This window comes from Crinia signifera, chromosome 12 (genome assembly GCF_055691185.1).
Source record: "Crinia signifera chromosome 12, ASM5569118v1, whole genome shotgun sequence".
In the NCBI taxonomy this organism is placed as follows: Eukaryota; Metazoa; Chordata; class Amphibia; order Anura; family Myobatrachidae; genus Crinia; species Crinia signifera.
The window spans coordinates 87,051,317-87,071,748 of record NC_139228.1 but is presented as its reverse complement, the minus strand read 5'-3'; the positions used below and the strand labels follow the sequence as shown (position 1 = coordinate 87,071,748).

Sequence of the window (20,432 nt, the reverse complement as noted above, 5' to 3'; positions counted from 1 at the left end):
AAAAAAAACACACGCAAAACTACAGCCAGGGTGATTCGGGGGGTGGGGGGTGCCACCGGTATCCGGGAGGGTTCCCCACTTTTCCGGGGGGCTGGTAGGGGGACCCAATTTTTGGGAGCCATTCCGGGGGGGGGGGGGGGGGTAGTCAACCCTGGCAGGGAGGCCTCTCAATGTGGCCATACACCCTATCACCTGAGATCACTCCCCTTTTTGAACGGATGCACTTTTGGCACAGGAAATATGCACTTTTGCGAACAGCCGCGGCGAGTTACACACTCGCAGGACCATTTGCAGCGGGGAGGGTGGGGAGGGAGATCCCCCATGAGAATGCCCAGCATTTTATGAAGGCAGGAGAAATCCTTCGATGGTCGGCGAACATCGGAGGTATGCGGAGGTAAGCAGCGAAGGTATGCGAGCGGATGGGTTTTCGTTACACACCCCTCGCATGGTACCGAGGGGAATCTGCAGTGGAGGGGGCGGGTATTCGGCGGGGCAGTGGCTCAGGTGCTCGGTAATCTACAAAGTTCGCTGCTTACTGAGCAAACCTGAATCAGTGCTTGTAGCTGCCAATCATAAAATATGTGGAGAACCCAAAGCAAATCCTGTCTCGTTATGTAACGGAAGCTGAATATAACTTATAAACACAATTTACTTGTAATGTCATTTTTTTTTCTAAATTCATCTAAAAGAAAACGTTTGGCCTTAAATTTCTGATGCTCTCGGGCGCCGTGATTCCAAAAAAGTTTGGGAACTACAGCGTTAGGTAGCTTCTCAAAGTCTTTTGTTATAGTGACACCAAGTGGTTTCATTGTAAAACAACATTTGTGTAGTAAAACAAACACTGCAATCTTACCCTTCTTTTTATTTAACCCTCTCAGGTCGCATCCGACATTTGTGCTGTTTGTGCGGGGGAGGAGTGGTGTGGTATAACACCCCGACAGTCGGGTTCCGACAGTCATTAGCCTGACTTCGGAATCCCGACTGCGGGGACTCAGACAGCGGTGGGAGCGCATTGAAGCCCCTTGCGGCTCGCTGTGCTCATCACGCTGCGGGCATCTATTTTTTTCTCCCTCTATGGGGGTCATGGACCCCCACAAGGGAGAATAGCCGCTGCCTGTGTGTCATGCTTTTAGCAGTCGGGATTCCGACGTCTGGGTAATGACTGTCGGAATCCTGACTGCCGGCGAGTCATAGGGCACCCGGTAGAAGGCAGCACTCAGGTGACACTGCTGTCTCCTCGACCTGGGTTACCTGTTCAACACTGCTTATATCCCGGATCGGATTGCCGAGTTGCTGGACCTGGGATATTTAACATGGACCTTTCACACCGCACACCGACCAGGGCAATCCGGCAACCCGGGATCGGCACAGGTTATTTGTGCAGTGTGAAAGGGGTCTAACTGAGATGTGATGGAAAGTATAACATTAAGGGGCCCATTTATCATGATCACATTTACAATGCGATCTGGGCAGAATATTACCGCCCAGGATCTCATTGTAAAATGCGATCATATCGGGGCAATGTATCGATATTAAGGGCGCAGGGACAGGGCTCTGATAGGAGCCCGTCCCTGCGAAGCCCTAACCCGGAAGCCAGGGGGTCAGCGCATGCGCGGTTATGCGCTGACCCCCGTCGACCCCTCTTACCGCACTGCCCTGCTCGGGCAGTGCGAAGTGTAGCCATAGGCTACAATGGGCTATCGCCGCATTAGAATGGCGATAGCCCAGGGGTGCGATGCCGGGCTGCCTGATGTTGATACATCGGGCAGCTTCGCATCCCCCATAGAAACCTATGAAGGGATGCGGCCGGCGGCGCTGGAGGGAGGATCGCAGATCCCTGCTGCGGTCCCCCTTTAATACATTTGGGGGATACTAAATATTTGTGGTGAACCCCCGAAAACAGATGTTTTCGGGGATTTAACTGCAAATATTGCTTGATAAATGCGGCCCTTATAGTGTAACATGCAGTGTACTTCTGTGTTTTTCTGCAGTGTTTTATCATTAATCACCATCAGAAAAACACCAATATCAAAGTGTAGCATGTGTGTAATGTACCGTACACGCTGGACGATGTGTTCAGTGACCGATATTGTGGAACTATTTCCCCTGAACTTTCCAGTGTCCTGGACAAACACAATTGTGCAGCACACTGACGAAATATGATGAACAGCGAATGCTCTGGCTAGGGTCTGGTAATGGATCTTATTCAGGTTCACACGCAAAGCTGCAAAATTCCCAGAGTTCCCCCGCACGTGTGTGAATGGATGTTTAGCATTAACATTAATTCGCCCCATGCATGCTCGAAGGAGATGGCTGACAAACTTTGAATAATTTCTAAGGTTCACGCAAATCTAAGACACTCTCTGGTGCTCCCTGTACAGGAAGAGGGTGGGCAGCTGACATCTGGCATCCGGTGATGTTAGCTGCCCGCATCATTGCCCGATTTCCATGGGAACACCAATGAAACGCTGGGTGTTCCCATAGGTGCAGCACGTCGCTGCCGCCCCACGCCCCCTACCCACACTGCTAGGTGCGAATGGGACGGCGAATAACGAATTAGCCGTGCCCGCTCGCACCAAGTGGCTGCACATGCGCATAAATGCTTACGCTCAGGCACAGTGCTAAACATAAATAACCTCCAATATGTAGCTTGGTAAACTATGGGTGCTCTTGCAGCAGGTTAAGGGTTAACCTTGGACCCTCCTCCACCCAGAATAAATAGACACAAGAGTGGCTACTCTTGATCTCTTTGGGGTACGCAAATCATCACATTACCGGACACACATTTTACGGCCGACTGAATTCGCTTAAAATTTACGCAAAATTGGCCCACCAAAGAGTGCGAGTTCTGCTTAATTTGGGTGACGTTTTCAGCATTTAAACAGTACCCAAATGGCATCTTGCACCCTACTGCAGTGGCATAAGTTTGTCACAGTTGCCCGGAGGCAAGATATATATTGGTGCCCCCCCCCCCCCAACCTTATATAATATAATAGTGTACAGTATGTGTCTGTTCTGAAATATGTGTTTTATACACACACATATATATTGAGAGACAGAGAACACATATATATTTCAGAAATCAGCTACAGAAGGGATATCAATGGCTTTCAATTAACTGATTTAAACTAGCAAGGGAGGAGAGGTGCCCCCTTGGGAGCAGGTGCCCGGCGGCAGATGACTCCATTGCCTCCCAGAATTCTGCCCCTGCCCTACTGTACACTAAAACTACACTGTCTACTTATAATCACCAACCTTACACAAGACGCTACTAAGGGCCAGATGTATCAAGCTTCAAAAGTGATAAAATGGAGAGTGATAAACAGCCAGCCAATCAGCTGCTACTTGCCATGTCACAGGCTGGGTTTAAGAAATAACAGGTAGAAGCTGATTGGCTGGCTGTTTATCACTTTCCATTTTATCACTTTTGAAGCTTGATACATCTGGCCCTCTATCTCTTATCCACGCACTCATTATATCCCGCATTGATTATTGCAATAGTCTCCTAACTGGTCTTCCCAAGAACAGACTCTCACCACTGCAATCCATTTTAAATGCTGCTGCTAGGCTGATCTTCCTTGCAAGACGCTCATCGTCTGCTGATCCGCTCTGCCAGTTCCTCCATTGGTTGCCTGTGTTTTACCGTATTCAATATAAAATACTTCTACTTGCTTATAAAGCTATTACCCATACTGCATCAGCTTATATCTCTGCACTTATGTAATTAGAACTTTCCACATCCATTTGTAGTAAAGGGGAATTTATGCTCACATCTGGGTTTTCAGTTGTTAGATACTTGGCGGTATGGTTCGCAGGGTTTGGTAACTGATACGCCAGATTTCTTGGGAGAGCACATCAGTAGCATTGTGTTGCCACTCGATAAAGCAGGTTCTCCAGTTCATACATTGATTGGGGAAATAAGTAAATTACAGAACATAACCAGTAACATAATTGTCAGATTCTTTATTTGCCATGGGCACAGGACTGGGATCTCCGGTGTAAGATCACAGGAGGGCGGAGGTCAGGAACAGGGGGGGGGGGGGGGGTGACAGGAGAGGGGGAGTTGGGACTGGCTGCTGCCCTTGAGTGGTGAGGATTACTGGGGCAGGACAAACCTGCCCTGGTAGGTTTGTCCTGCCCCAGCAAATCCCACACGTCCTACAACTAGGCTGCATCCCTAAAACTACAGGGGCCGACCAGGCTCTGTACTGCCCTGCAAGCATATTGGAAGTATTTCAGGAATTGTCTCTATTTCAGCAATGTATAAACCATATAAAGGAACATCTTAACAGCATTGTAGGCCCCGGGCAGAGCAATGCACTGGGGTCCCTACATACCCAATCACAGGAACCAAATAAAAAAAAAAAATCATAACATGCCCCTCCTGCTGTACTGCACCATTCAGTGACTGGCTGTCAGCGCTCTGATTGGTGGATGGCTTCAGCCATCCACCAATGAGCATGCCGACAGCCAAGCACTGTCTGGGGCAAGTATAGAATGCTGCCTGGCCACTCTGATTGTGTGACCACCGCCTTCCCCTGCACGGAGGCCCCTTAGAGTGGTATGGCTCTGGGCATATACATTAAGGACGCTTAAATGTCTAACAAGAAGAATAAGGAGCGAGTTGTCAAATATTCGAAAAGCAATGATCTAAGATAAGAGGCTCCAGAGAAGGGGTTGCAGCACCATTCAAAATTCAAACGGTAGAGCCACACCTACTGCCAGTCAGTTTGGAATGACAGTTGGTGGCAGAGGGAGTGGCTCGCCTATGTGAACTTTGAACTGTGCTGCATCCCCTCCTCTGGAGCCTCTCCTGATTATACTGTAAGGGTGTCCAATGAGCATGTCATGTCGGGGAATGTACAACATCAGAGTTGGCCTACTAAACTCTACTTACGTACAACCGTCCAACAACAGCACCATGTCCCTGTAAATGATGTTCACATGTTGGCACCCATTAGCTGTTTCGCAGCACACTCAGACACCGAATGGCTTTGTACAGCAAGTATAATTATTATAATACAGGGCAGAAGAGCCGTCAGATCCACTTAGCGCCGAGACTTCCTTGTCTCGTACACACAGATGGCACAGCTGTCCCGTAGAATGTCGTTAATGATGCCATTCATAAATGAGACATTTACCCTCATTGTTTATCCACCCTTACCAATGGAGTTGTTGGCTGGCACCAGATACTGTGAATCCTGTTCCAGGCTCCTATATCGTAACTGAGCCACAAATAATGTTTGTAATGGGCGCAATATGTGGACTAATATGCCAATCCCAATTATTTATTGAAATGACTAAAAAAAATATTTATTTATTTTCTTGTACATTTGGAACATTGTAAAAGGTGGGTTCCACCCACTAGAGTGTAAGCCATCCACTGTGCTAGCTGAAATGTCACCATTAAATCAGTGGCGTAACAACAAATTATGGCTCCCCCCTCCACTAGTCTGCACTAGTCTGGGTCCCGGTGCTCCTCCTGGCACTGTTTTTAAGGATGCTAGAGGAGGTCGCCGCCACCTCCTCTTGCATCCTCAAAAACTGTCTGCTGTAAGGGGGTGGCCATTTTGTGAGGGACATTTTTCATAAGGAGAGCCGGGATGCAGACTAGTAGATCTGTGGGTCCCGACTCCCGCCCTCAGACACGCCAGGAAGCAGTGTTATAAGGCAGGTCCTGGCAGGAGGCAGCGTAACAATAGCCCCCGCAGACCCCCGGCGCCCACACTTACTCAGCGCCACCGCGGGGTCTGCGGCGCTATTGTTATGCCACTGCCTTAAATGATTAATTGAAATGATTGAAGTCAGTGATAACTGTAGGTTTCAGGGCCTGGGGCCAAAAGGGCCAGGGTGAGATCAATGCCCTCTAGGTGTAAAGAAAGGTAAGAGCAGGTAACCCTCATGTCATGGGCATATCTGTAATGGGTACCAAACTCCCTGCACCCATGCATGGCACTGACCTCTCCATCATTGATGCAGAAATGACTGGGAATATAGGCCAAAGATTGGTGCATGGGCAGTGCCATCAGAGTCTGCCCAGGATATGCCCCAGCGATAGAAGGCCCCACACGCAGATTGCACATTCAAGAGAGGGGGTACAAATTACCCGGGCACAGGTCTGATGTAGGGGCCCAGTGGTGCTCCGTTACCTGGCATCAACAGCTCTTCTCCACCCAATACATGCTGCTGTGTGTGGCCAGGGAGGTAGAGATTGCTCTCCAAACGATCTGGTTGTAAGGCTGAGTACTCATCGCCACAATCTGAGGGCGTACTAGCTGTCGTGCCAACAGAGCGCATACCTCACAACATTTCAAATTACTAGCACGGGACTCAAAAAAGGGGGCATGGCCCTGTCAGTAGGGGGCATGACTTCACAGAAATGCTGCACCCACTAGCTACACCTCCTGTTTGCCGTCACTATGGAGGCATGCCCAGTGCTCTGTGAGCTGCTGGCCTGCCCCCAGTCCCTCTTACTCCAGTGAATAGACTCTGTGCACATTCACTGGAAAACTCCCATCTACCCCCACCGTGGGACAATGCACCCCCTGGATGGGACAGCCGGGCAGTCCCACAAAAAAATTAGACTGTACACACAGCCAGATATACTGTTACGCCCTTAGATGGGATGTGGTCAAAACAAGGCCGATGGGGTAATGCGGCCACCGCCGCGGAGCCCGGGGGGGGGGGTGCGGCTGCCGCTGGGGGATACCAGACCAGCCCCTCCGCTCACCGACTCTACAGCGAGGGGGGGGGGTGCTGCTGCCACTTGCCTGGCTCTATGGGGGGGGGGATGGGGGCACCTGCTTCTGAGTCCCGAGTGCCGCCCTCTAGTGGCCAGCGCCCCCAGGCAAATGCTGGTATTAGGGTCAGATGCAAGGGTCAAGGTTGGGGTTTGGCTGCTATGGTGGTTAGGGTTAGGCTGCAAGAGAGAAGGGATAGGGTTAGGCTGCAGAGTGGGAAGGCTAGGTTTAGATTGTGGGAGAGGCAGGTAATGGGTAGGGTTAAAATACTTACCAGGATCATAGTTGCCTACCCCCCTGCATTCTCCAGGAGACTCCCTGAAATAGCAGCAATCTCCCTCTCTCCATGATTAGTCTAGCAATCTCCCTCATTTCACCTAGCCCACATTATGTAGCTGTTACATTTTTGGGGAAAAAGGAATGAGATGGCTACATGCATATCTTGTGGCCATTTATATGGAACACACGTGTAAAACACATTAGATCCATGACAAGTATCAGACTTTTCTTTACCAAGTATAGTATCTAATACTAACTGCTTTGGGGTCATCTACATTTGGATATAAGTAAGTTTAAAAGATTTCTCTCAGATGTAGCAGCACACACCCACGCTTCTAGGTGCCACGTTCACAATCTCTTTTCACAATCTCTCCATATATGGAACTAGACACACCCTTTCGGTGGAGCTTGACACGCCCCCTCAATGGGGCGCTGTGCTAAATTCTACTACCAACTGTAATCTCCCTGAAACTAGTTTTCAAAAGTAGGCAAGCATGACCTGGATTCGTCAGCATCCTGAACCTCGGGATAGTAACTGCCGGGATTTCGTACCTAAACCCCACAGACTTTTATCTGTATATACCTGTGATAAGATACCATACGTAGCTGACCTCAGTATCAGCTCACATATGCGGACCGAGCGGACATCTTTCTACTAGCACAGAAGCTGCCATTGTGCATTCAGTCAGCCGTTTGCCACTGTCCGCAGGCCCTGTTCTAACATAACGTCTCATTGTTACAGTAAAACGCAGCCCTTTATGCTCAATCAAGCAATGCAGAATGAAAGCCTCTGTATTGCAGTTAATTCATCTATAAAATGGCTGCACTCAATAAAACACTGAATACTTCAGAAGAGCCATTAAAAAGCAAAATAATAAATCGCTGGCACTGTGGGGTTTATGCTCACACGGTACCACGGAGCAGCGGTGAGCATCGTATTTTATTTTATTTTATTATCCTTTTATCTGAACATACTGGCTGTTTACTTAATGGGATTTTATGGCAAAAAGCACAAACTTTATCTAGCGCCGGTAAGAAATCTATATAAAAATGCTCTTTTAAAATTCCCCAACTGATCGTATATCCTTGTTTACCAATGATAAATGCAGCCGTGCTATATTTCCCCCGTGGCGTATTAATATTGGTCTTTTCTCCGACAGGACAGAATCTGGTTTGTGTACTTTGTAATCTATAACCCTTGGGAATCAATGTGAAGTTTTATCCAGAATAAATGTATGACTTGCCTATTTTAAATTGCAGCCGAAGAACGTATATTTCGGGAGTTCTGCGGCCGCTAATAGCTGGTGAAGCGGAGTTTAATGTTGTTATACGGCTGCATCGCCGCACTTCCTGAAGAATGGTGTGACGGAGATTATGGCGCCATCGTCTAATGGTTACCTTGATGTTCCTACAGGTAACGGAGTAGTCATTCATCTGCCAGGGCTGTTTGAGGAGGCTGAGAAAAATGAAAAGAAAGGTAAACGGATAAAACATAACTGACGTATTTCACCGATCGTGGAGAGTTGTCAAACCTTCCAAAAACATTCTTTGTTATATCGTTCTCTCATTTTCTTTTTTTGTTTTCTATGTAAACAGTATTAAGACATATTGGGCAAAATGTAATAGGTTGGGAGAATCAGAAAGTGAGAGATTTTGGGAGATTACACAGCAAAATCAAACTGGATTTGCAGTGTAAATGATTGGCGCTTTAAAAAAATGGAGATTTCTTACCAAATCTCTAATTTTCGGAATCTCTCATCCTATTACATTTCCCCACCATATTACATTTGTCCTTAGGTAAACTGGCGGAAGGTTGACACTAGTTTTTTTGGTACTTGTGAGTTATCTGGGCGCCCGATTTCGAAATCGGGTCGGATCGGGCACATCGCATCGCATCGCATGCGACCATCGGATGCGATGCGATGCGATGCGATGACCCGATTTTTCCATAGGAATCAATGTTAAAATGGACTGAGTCCATTTTAACATGGAATTCAATGGGAAAAAGGGGTTCTTTTCATACCCCTACTATCCAAGTGGGCATGGAGTTGGATATAAACCTGTGGCGAGCGTAGCGAGCCACCGAGCCCGAAGCGTGGCGAGCGTAGCGAGCCCCGCGAGGGGACACAGAATACCGTCCCCTCGCGGGGCTCGCTACGCTCGCCACGCTTCGGGCTCGGTGGCTCGCTACGCTCGCCACAGGTTTATATCCAACTCCATGCCCACTTGGATAGTAGGGGTATGAAAAGGACCCCTTTTTCCATAGGAATCATTTTAACATTGATTCCTATGGAAAAATCGGGTCATCGCATCCGATGGTCGCATGCGATGCGATGCGATGCGATATCGCATCGCATCTGATTGTATGCCTTAACTTAAGGCATACAATCAAAAAATCGGGCGCCCAGATAACTCACAAGTACCGTTTTTTTTTTCTGTGGTTCCAGAACAGGCGGTAGTTCGTGCGCTACCATCTACTGGGGCATGGAGGGAGAATAGAAGCATCGTGAGTCATGCAAGGGGCTGCCGTACACTTAGACAGTGTCCAGATCTAGACGCCTGAAAAAAAACCAACGTATTGACCTTCGGCATTGTCGACCTTCAGCGGGTCAACCTAAGGTCCCTGACGACCTTCTGTCTGTCCGGTGTTGACCTTTCTTGGATCGACCTAACGATCCATCCCCCTTAAACCTAACCCCACCTTCTCTAGCCCACCCCGGTATACTTAAATTTGGCATTCCGGCAGTCAGGATTCTGGTGCTGGCATCCACATTCATATCAGGATTCCGGCGCTCGGGAGGCTGATCGCAACCTATTTATTGATACGCATTAAAAAACAACCATTCATTCCGCCTGTTAAAGGATGGTGATATAATGATCAGTTTTATCTGTGTCACAGGTTTAAAGGACTGGGAGAACCGACTTATCATTTCTGACCGAGCACATATTGGTAAGTGCATAATACAGACATGTACAGTATAAACTGATGTGTCTTATCTGCAGTATAACTGATGTGTCTTATGTGCAGTATAACTGATGTGTCTTATGTGCAGTATAACTGATGTGTCTTATGTGCAGTATAACTGATGTGTCTTATGTGCAGTATAACTGATGTGTCTTATGTGCAGTATACCTGATGTGTCTTATGTGCAGTATAACTGATGTGTCTTATGTGCAGTATAACTGATGTGTCTTATGTGCAGTATAACTGATGTGTCTTATGTGCAGTATAACTGATGTGTCTTATGTGCAGTATAACTGATGTGTCTTATGTGCAGTGTAACTGATGTGTCTTATGTGCAGTATAACTGATGTGTCTTATGTGCAGTATAACTGATGTGTCTTATGTGCAGTGTAACTGATGTGTCTTATGTGCAGTATAACTGATGTGTCTTATGTGCAGTATAACTGATGTGTCTTATGTGCAGTATAACTGATGTGTCTTATGTGCAGTATAACTGATGTGTCTTATGTGCAGTATAACTGATGTGTCTTATGTGCAGTATAACTGATGTGTCTTATGTGCAGTATAACTGATGTGTCTTATGTGCAGTATAACTGATGTGTCTTATGTGCAGTATAACTGATGTGTCTTATGTGCAGTATAACTGATGTGTCTTATGTGCAGTATAACTGATGTGTCTTATGTGCAGTATAACTGATGTGTCTTATGTGCAGTATAACTGATGTGTCTTATGTGCAGTATAACTGATGTGTCTTATGTGCAGTATAACTGATGTGTCTTATGTGCAGTATACCTGATGTGTCTTATGTGCAGTATAACTGATGTGTCTTATGTGCAGTATACCTGATGTGTCTTATGTGCAGTATAACTGATGTGTCTTATGTGCAGTATAACTGATGTGTCTTATGTGCAGTATAACTGATGTGTCTTATGTGCAGTATAACTGATGTGTCTTATGTGCAGTATAACTGATGTGTCTTATGTGCAGTATAACTGATGTGTCTTATGTGCAGTATAACTGATGTGTCTTATGTGCAGTATAACTGATGTGTCTTATGTGCAGTATAACTGAGGTGTCTTATGTGTAGTATAACTGATGTGTCTTATGTGCAGTATAACTGATGTGTCTTATGTGCAGTATAACTGATGTGTCTTATGTGCAGTATAACTTAGGTGTCTTATGTGCAGTATAACTGATGTGTCTTATGTGCAGTATAACTGATGTGTCTTATGTGCAGTATAACTGATGTGTCTTATGTGCAGTATAACTCAGTGGCGTAACTATAGCACCGCAGCCCCCGCCACCGCAGGGGGGGGAGGGTCGCTGTGCATGTGGGGGCGCCGGGGGCTGCGGTGCTATAGTTAAACCCCCCCCCCCCAATCCCCCGCAGACTAACCTATCTCGCTGGTCCCGGCGGCTCCGTTCTTCTGCTGAGGACCACCACAAAATGGCCGCCCCCATATAGCACACAGTTCTCTGAAACTGTCTGCTGTATGGGGGTGGCCATTTTGTGGTGGTCCTCAGCAGAAGAACGGAGCCGCCGGGACCAGCGCGATAGGTAAGGCGGTGGGGGATTGGGGGGGGTTTGCATGGGCGGCAGGGCAGGGGGGTAGGGGTGACATACATTAGATTGACCACGAAAGGTCAACAGGGCGACACAGGAAATAGGTTGACAGGGCTCTGGTTGAAACGGTCCGAAGGCCGAATCAAGCATTAGGTTGACAATGGGAAAGTCAACAGTCAAAAGGTCGACATGAGTTTTTCATGCTTTTTTTGAGCCGACATGTGCCGACAGGCGGTATTTCATACCCTACCATCCACTACGCATTGATGGAGAATATAATAGCGCAGCGAGGCATGGGAGGGGACGTGGTACCCTGATACGGTGATCATGTCGACTTATGTTGAGATTCAGAACAAAAAAAGACAATTTTTTACTGTCAACCTTCCCATTGTCGACCTAAAGCTTATGTCGACTGTCCGACCTTAGCCATGTGGACCTATTTCATGTGTCGATCCAACCTTTAGTTGTCGACCTAATTTATGTTGACCTTCATACAATCAACCCTATTTATTTATTACCAGTTTCTTATATAGCGCACACATATTCCGCAGCGCTGTACAAAGAATAGTTGAACATTCGCATAAGTCCCTGCCCCAGTGGAGCTTACAATCTATGTTCCCTACCACATGTACACGCACACACAGACATTCTAGGGATAATTTTGTTGGATTGTGGTAGGAAACCCACACAAGCACGGGGAGAATATACAAACTCCGTACAGTTATGCTGGGTACACACCAGGACGACTAGGGCCCGATCCCCTCACTCTAGATCCAATTCCGACCAATTGGATGTAGATTGTGTGGTGATTGGGCCCTTTTCTGTCCTGGTGTGGACCGATACCGATCCGATGCGCGGTCCCGCGGATCGGTCGGTCGTTATTGAGATCCTACCTGCTGCAGGTAGGATCTGAATGACGACCATACACCCGGGTGCGGGTCGCCATCGGATCGGACCCGCTCACGGTGCACATCGTGAGCGGGTCGTGCCCCCGCGTCACCGTGAGCGGGTCGGACGAGACACTGACGACCCGCTCACGATGTGCATCGTGAGCGGGTCGTCGTGGTGTGTACCCTACATTAGGGACATGGTGAAGATCGAACCCATGACCTCAGCGCTGTGAGGCAGTAATGTAACCATTACACAGTCCCTGCTGCCCCAAAACATTAGTCTCAAACATTTTTCCTACTGTATGTATTTTAATGTGTCAAGGGTAACCTTAGTTACTTCTGTCTGTGTTATTATGTCCAATGTACATGGACGATATTACATTTAGTATTAATGATTATTGATATTGCACCACATAGTACTGGTAGTGCAGGTTGTGCCGGTATTGCTGGTAGTGCTGTTCAGGGAAATTACACTCCAGAAATACAATATAGCCAAACAGACACTATGGTCAGGATGTAATAAGAGACCATTTTTGCAGTTCCTAAAAAGTCGCTCCAACTCGGACACCATAATGTCCGACTTTTTTTCCGGGAGTCGGACAATGTAATGGTGTGTGACTTTTACGCTGCTTTTTTAAAAAGCTGCTCGTGCTTCTAGTTAGCATCCCGCCACAACACTAAATCTCTCTGCACATGTTACATCTGCCCCACCTGCAGTGCACATGGATTTGTCCATTTGAGAAGTAATTTGCCTTTGCAAGTAAACCAGAATAAGGGCCATGGTTTTGCCCATTTTGAGAACAAATGTGTACTGGGACCAGATCTGAATAAGGGCCATCATGTAGTGTGTAACCAGCTAAAGATTCTACTGGGACTTGCATCCAGCAATAGACCTACAGGCTGCCATAGCTGAGTCTGGGATATCAAATGTAGCTAAATATTTCCTTCTGTAGTACATACACTGCTGAGTATTTGCTAAATAAATATCTAATATAATAACAAACCTAATTAATGTTAAATATTCTGCAATATTCTTAGTATCTCCTCTGTGTTCCTTCTCCGTGCAGTCTGTGATTTCCACCAGGCGGTTGACGGTCTCCAAGAGGTTCAGCGACAAGCGCAAGATGGGAAAAAGTAATTATATTTCACCAACTAAGTGCTGTTAGTAATTTTCTTTGAGAGTTACTCAGTTAAGTCAAGTTACCTGTTAGATGTACTAAGCCCGGGGTGTCCAAACTTTTTGCGACAAGGGCCAGATTTGGTGAAGTGTAAATGTGTGGGGGTCGACCATTCAGCCTGACATTCTTTGAATCATTAATCACATCAGAATGGTCCCCCAGCCTGCCCCTCCTTCACTGTATGTCCCCCATTCACTGTATGTTCCCCAGTCTGCCCCCTTCTCTTAATGTGCATCAGTGCCTCCATTCATTGTATGTCCCCAAGCCTGACCCTCCTTCACTGTATGACTCCCATTCACTGTATGACCCCCATTCACTATGTACCCCACTCTTCTACCATTCACTGTATGTCCCCCAGCCTGCCCCTGCTCTGAATGGCCATCACTGCCTCCATTCACTGTATGTCCCCCAGCCTGACCCTCCTTCACTGTATGTCCCCCACTCTGCCCCCTCCCTTCTCTGTATGTTTCTCAGCGCCTTGTGTGAGCCAGAGGAAGGAGAGGCAAAGCAGGCACTGCAAGGACAGGAGATGCTTGGGCTCCTGCTGCTGCCCTCCTCCGCTCTGCATGTTACGGGAGCAAGCTTCCCCATTGCTGCCCCCCTCCCCAAACACTGCTGTCACTGTGAATGTGGAGTAGGGTGATATATGATTGCAGGTAGGACGCCAAACACATCAGACTGTGGCGGTCGGCACCTCCTCACTGCAGCAGACAGTACGGTAAAGGCGCGCTCGCCGGGGCCCCACCTTTAGTGTCCTGTGCTGTGCTCCACATCTGATGCTCTGCCCGCTTCCTGCTGGAGGCAGCGGGCCACTTGAAATGACAGCACGGGCCGCAATTGGCCCCCGGGCATGACTTTGGACATGCCTGTACTAAGCCTTGAAAAGTGATAAAATGGAGAGTGATAAACCACCAACCAATCAGCTTCTGCCTGACAGTTTTTTAAACACAGCCTGTGACATGGCAGGTAGGAGCTGATTGGCTGGTGGCTTATCACTTTTCAAGGCTTAGTACATCTGGCCCACGGCTAATCCTAAACGAGGTGCATTAATAAGCATGGCCATGGCTTATTGTCATTTTCTATGTCTGCATATCTTTAGTGAAACATTTGTGTCATTCTATACAGAATATATATATATATATATATATTCATTTGGTTTTTAAGCAGTTAGAGGGTTGCCATAGTGATTGCTTGGCGAAGAGAACATTAAATAACAACAAAATGTTTTTTTTTATAGAACATTTTCCTTAATGATCGCTGTATGATAATGGCATACCCTCCAACATGACCCATTCCATTAGGTACAAAATGCTCTGTTCCTGGACTTCCCTGCCAGTGGCAGTTACAGAGGTGGGACTCCAGCACAGTCCAAAATTCAAAGATGGGGGTCACATCAACTGCCAGTGAGTCCAGGACAGTGATGTTTGGAGTGGCAGTAGGTGTGGCTCCCCTTTTTGTGTATTGGATAGTGGTGCAGCCTCTGCAACTGCCAGAGCATTTTGTACCTATTGCAGGGGTTTCCAATCTTTTTCTAATCCCGGCACCCTAGAGTATCAGAATTTTTTCAAGGCACCCCTAGGCCCCAAAAAATATATATCAAATTAAGTAGATTGTGTTTATATGTGCTTCTTAGGTTCAGTTATGTCAGGGCTGGGCAACACCGGTCCTCCAGATGTTGATGAACTACACATCCCAGCATGCCTTGCATCAGTTTCAGCATGGCCACATAGCAAAACTAATGCAAAGCATCCTGGGATGTGTAGTTCATTAACATCTGGAGGGCCGGTGTTGCCCAGCCCTGAGTTATGTGGTAAAGGACAGGATTTGTTTCTGATTGTACACAATTTATGATTGGCAGCCACCAGCACTGGTTTTGTCCAGAAATAATTAATCATTAATTATTTGAATTGGTCCTGGGCGACCAACCCGAGGCACCCGTGCAAGTGTCCCGAGGCACCCCAGGGAGCCTAGGCGCACAGTTTGGGAACCACTGACCTAATGGAATGGGTCATGTTGGAGGGTATGTAATGGTTCTCAAACTTAGTCCTCAGACAGCCACAAGCAGTTCTTGTTTTCCACAAGTGGATCTTTTAAACGGTTCCTATGGTCAGTGTCGGACTGGGGCATTAAGGGCCCACCAGGGACATGAAGCTGCAGGGGCCCACTGAAGGGGTGTGGTCATCAATGTGAGCAGTGGTGTCACCCGATGTAGGAATTCACACACACCCCCCAACTTTGTGGAAGATGGAATGCTTGCGCGCGCCGAAAAATCAGGGGTGTGGCCTATCATGAGGGGCGTGGCCTGTACAATGATTGTATTGTGTACCTGCAGATTGCACATTTTAGCGAACTATGCCCATTACACCCCCTACAATGATGCCTCTTACCGCACAATGTGATACAGATATGCTCCAACAGTGCCAGATATGCCCCCACAGTGCCAGAGACACATATGCCCCCACAGTGCCAGATATTCCCCCCACAGTGCCAAATACACATATGACCCCACAGTGCCAGATATGCCCCCACAGTGCCAGATATGCCCCCACAGTGCCAGATATTCCCCACAGTGCCAGATATTCCCAACAGTGCCAAATACACATATGCCCCCACAGTGCCAGAGACACATATGCCCCCACAATACCAGATATTCCCCACAGTGCCAAATACACATATGCCCCCACAGTGCCAGATATGCCCCCACAGTGCCAGATATGCCCCCACAGTGCCAGATATGCCCCCACAGTGCCAGATATGCCCCGACAGTGCCAGAGACACATATGCCCCCAAAGTGCCAGAGACACATACAGTATGCCCCCACAGTGCCAGATATGCCCCCACAGTGCCAGATATTCCTCCACAGTGCCAGAGACACATATGCCCCCACAGTGCCAGATATTCCCCCACAGTGCCAGATACACATATGCTCCTAGTACATGCCCCTCCTGCCCACACCCCAGTCCGGTGTCCCCTTGGCCTGCTGTCCTGTGTCTCCTGCCGCCAGTGCCACCACGCCACTTCAGAGGGGAGGGGAGCTCTCAGCGCAGGGCGCATATCTCCTTCCCCCTCACTGTTTCTATGAGTCTTTCCCTGTCAGCCAATCTTATCTCACGGGCTGGCTCTTGATTGGCTACCGGCCCGCGATCTCTGATTGGCTCACGGTCCCGCAGCCAATCAGGAGCCGGCTTGCAAGCTCCGATTGGCTGACGGCACGGACAGGGACAAAATCAAAGACAGAGTGAAGGGGAAGGACTAGGAAATCTGCGCCATGTGTTGAGCTCTCTTCTCCCCTCCCCGCTGAAGCGGTGGCGGATAGTGAGAGTAGCCATGCCCACATGCAAAAGAGGGCGTGGCTGTGAATCGGTAGGGCCTACCGGGGATTTCCACGTCTCCCCGCTGGGCCAGTCCGACCCTGCTTCTGGTATAGTAGATTGAAGGCATCTAGATCAACAATCACCTGGTCTTGGTCGAATACGTCAAGTTAGACGCCTAAAGATAGTCAAGAGCACGGGCAACATCTCCACTTCTAAAAAAACTGCCCCTTAGTAAATATACCACTTAGGTATGCTTCAAAAAATGAAAAGAGGTGATGTTGCCCATAGCAACCAATCAGATTCTGTCTATCATTTTCTAGGATGCTACGGGCAACCAATTTTAATAATTAGAGGATTTAGGGGGTTATTCCATCTTGGTGGCTATTTCCGCCGGAATCCCGAATTGAATACCGTCTTTAGTAAATTTATCCCTGGGGGAGATATCCTATTACCCATAATCCTTGATCGTGGGTGAAAGGCTTGCCATTTAATTAGCAGGAGCTGAGGCTTATTGGAGAATTGGTTTCACCTGCTTCAGGCAGGTGAAGCCAAATCCCTGAAAAGCGCCAAGTTTTCAGCAGGAACGGGGCTACTTCAGGCGAAAAACACATCAATTTCACTGAACGTATGTGTTTTGGGGCCAAACGTGTTTTAAAAATTTTTCAAAATAGCGAGAAACGGCAACTTTTCACTCCTGATGTTTTTATAATAGGATATCCTACTAAGGGTTATGCGATATTAGGTCGACAGTGTAAGCCGACAGTCAAAAGGTCAACCGGTATTGGTCGACAGTCAGAAGGTCAACACATGGAAAGGGTCGACATTAGGTCAACGTGGTCAAAAGGTCGGCATAAGCAAATGTTCAACACGGAAAACTCACCATGAGTTGTTCACATTTTTTTGGTTGGCTGTCGACACTGGACTTCCCTACGCTGCATGATAGCAGTACCCGTTTTTTTTTTAAACACAGCCAGTAACATGCAAGTTAGGAGCTGATTGGCTGGTATTTTATCTCTCTGCACTGTATCTTTCTCCAGGGCTTAGTACATAGATCCCTTAGCTCTTCTTTGTGTCACTGTAATACAGTGTAGATTTGTATGGTTGGTTCATTTATGTTTACTCTAGCGCTACCCGTGTTTCCCCGATAATAATACACTGTCTTATTTTTTTTTTTTCACTCAAAAAAGACCATGGGTGACATTCTATGGGATGAGATAAAATCGCGTTTTTTTTTATCGCACCACTTCGCACTTTTTCAAATCGCAAGATTGGCCCGTTTTTTGCATATTTAATGAGATGCGAAAAACGGGCCAAATAGTGTGAATAGGTGCGAGGTGGTGCGATGTCTTTAGTCCTGAAAATGTGCGATTTTTATGTCTGAAAATCGCACGTTTGCAGGAAAGCGCAAATTTAAAAAAAAAAAACGAGCGCGGGGTCCCCCGCCCGAGCATAACCAGCCCCGGGCTCATTGAGCCGGTGCTGGTGATATAAAATCAGGGTCCCCGACAAATAGGGGTCCCCTTGATTTAATGAAACCAGCACCAGGCTCAAGGTCCGGCGCTGGTTCCCAAAATACGGGGGACAAAATGACTAGGGGGTCCCCCGTATTTTAAGAACCAGCACCGGACCCAACCAGCCAGCGGGGTAATGCCACAGCCGGGGGACACTTATTATATAAGGTCCCGCGGCCAAAGCATTATCCCCGTGGCTGGTCAGCATGGGCAGGGGTCCTGGGGAAGTGGGGACCCCCCCAATGAAGGGGTCCCCCCCTCCAGGACTTACCAGCCCATGCTGAAAGTCCGGGGCTGTCCCCGATGCCCCTGGGCGGTGGGCATCGGGCTGATGGATTGTGTAAAAAAAAGAAGATAAACTATTGTTTTCTACTGGCGAACTATGAGTCCCAGCAAGCCTCCCCCCCATGCTGGGACTTGGAGAACCACAAGTCCCAGCATGCGGGGCATTAAAGGGCCCGCTGGCACTTGTAGTTCTACAGTACAAAAAATAGTGAAATAAAACACACTGACACCCTGAAAAATAAAAGTTTAATTCACACATAACACACACATACTGATACTTACCTACCTTAAGCCCGTAGGTCGGTCCCTGGATCCTGGGTCCGGGCTCCGGGGCTCCAGGGCAGAAGAGTCTGGTTCCGGGGCCTTGGTCCTGGTTCCAAGGCTGGTCCTGGGGTTCCGGGGCTGGTCCTGGGGTTCCGGGGCTCCAGGGCAGAAGAGTCTGGTTCCGGGGCCTTGGTCCTGGTTCCGGGGCCTTGGTCCTGGTTCCGGGGCCGGTCCTGGGGTTCCGGGGCTGGTCCGGGGTCCAGGATCCGATGAAGTCCACAGGGGTACCTGAGGAAGGAAATCCTACTCACCTGGTCCCCGGCGACGACATCGGCATCCTCTCCGGCAGACGCGCTGCTCCCCGCTGCTGTGGTACCCGCTCTCGGACTGAAGAGGCGAAGAGATTTTCATCTTCCGCGCCTTTCCTTCGGATGATTCTATTGGCCACCTAGCGGCCAATCAGGAGCCGACTTTCTCGGCTCCTGATTGGCCGCTAGCCGGCCAATGGAATCATTCTGAGAAGAGGCGCGGAAGATGAAAATGCGATTTCGGCCGTTTTTGCGAAAAAATTCGCAAAAGTCTAAAAATCTCATCCCATAGAATGTCACCCTATATGTCTTATTTTCGGGGGAGGGCTTATATAAAACATGCCCTAGTGCTCCTTTAAAAAATGCCCCAGTGCTCCTTTAAAAAAATGCCCCACTGCTCCTTTAAAACATGCCCCAGTCCACCATCTCAAAATTGAACCCAGTCATCCATCTTCCACATGCCCCCACATTCTTGATGGCCCCAAACCTGTTTGTTTACCGGAACTCCGTACGGTACGGTATTGATGGCCCCAAAACATCCGTCGGCGCTGTGTGCTGCACAGGCTGTACTGTTCAGCAGCCGCGTGATGTGCGTGACATCACGCCGCGCCTACCGCAATGCATCCCTGGGAACGGGAGCCGCGGTATTACCGTACAGGCGAGGTGAGCGGGGCTGAGCGGGGCTACACTTTAACAACTGTAAAAAAATCTATGGGAAATTTCATAGGTCTTATTTTCGGGGGAGGGCTTATTTTGGACAAATGTTCCAAATCTGGGGTAGGGCTTATTATCGGGGTAGGTCTAATTATCGGGGAAACATGGTAATAACAGATTAGATCAGGGTTGCCGACTTTGTTATTCTCCTCTCCGGGAGAAGCCCGGAGAGGAGAGTTTTAGCAGCCGTTCAGGGGGCGGGGCTTAAGCGTGACATCACTAAGCCCCGCCCCCATGATGATAAACCAGTCAATTTACGGATCTCCGTGGAGGGGGCGGGGCTAAAATGACGCAAATGTGTCATTTTAGCTCCGCCCCTCCTTTGAGACCCGAGGATTGCGGCATTTTAATGCCGCGATCCGGGGGACAGCGGGGGTCCCCCCTGAATCCGGGAGGGTTGCCCACCCTTCCGGGGGGCC

General features: G+C 48.3%; 1 protein-coding gene across 1 annotated transcript in view; it reads left to right on the top strand.

The window, feature by feature from the left end:
- The window catches only part of ADSS1 (adenylosuccinate synthase 1), a 70,456-nt gene that overhangs the window by 34,182 nt on the left and 15,842 nt on the right, over window positions 1-20,432 (top strand). Inside the window, exons 3-5 of the mRNA XM_083167811.1 lie at window positions 8,434-8,496; window positions 9,919-9,969; window positions 13,507-13,573. Coding sequence (XP_083023937.1) covers window positions 8,434-8,496; window positions 9,919-9,969; window positions 13,507-13,573 — 181 coding nt within the window. The remainder of the gene's footprint in view (window positions 1-8,433; window positions 8,497-9,918; window positions 9,970-13,506; window positions 13,574-20,432) is intronic.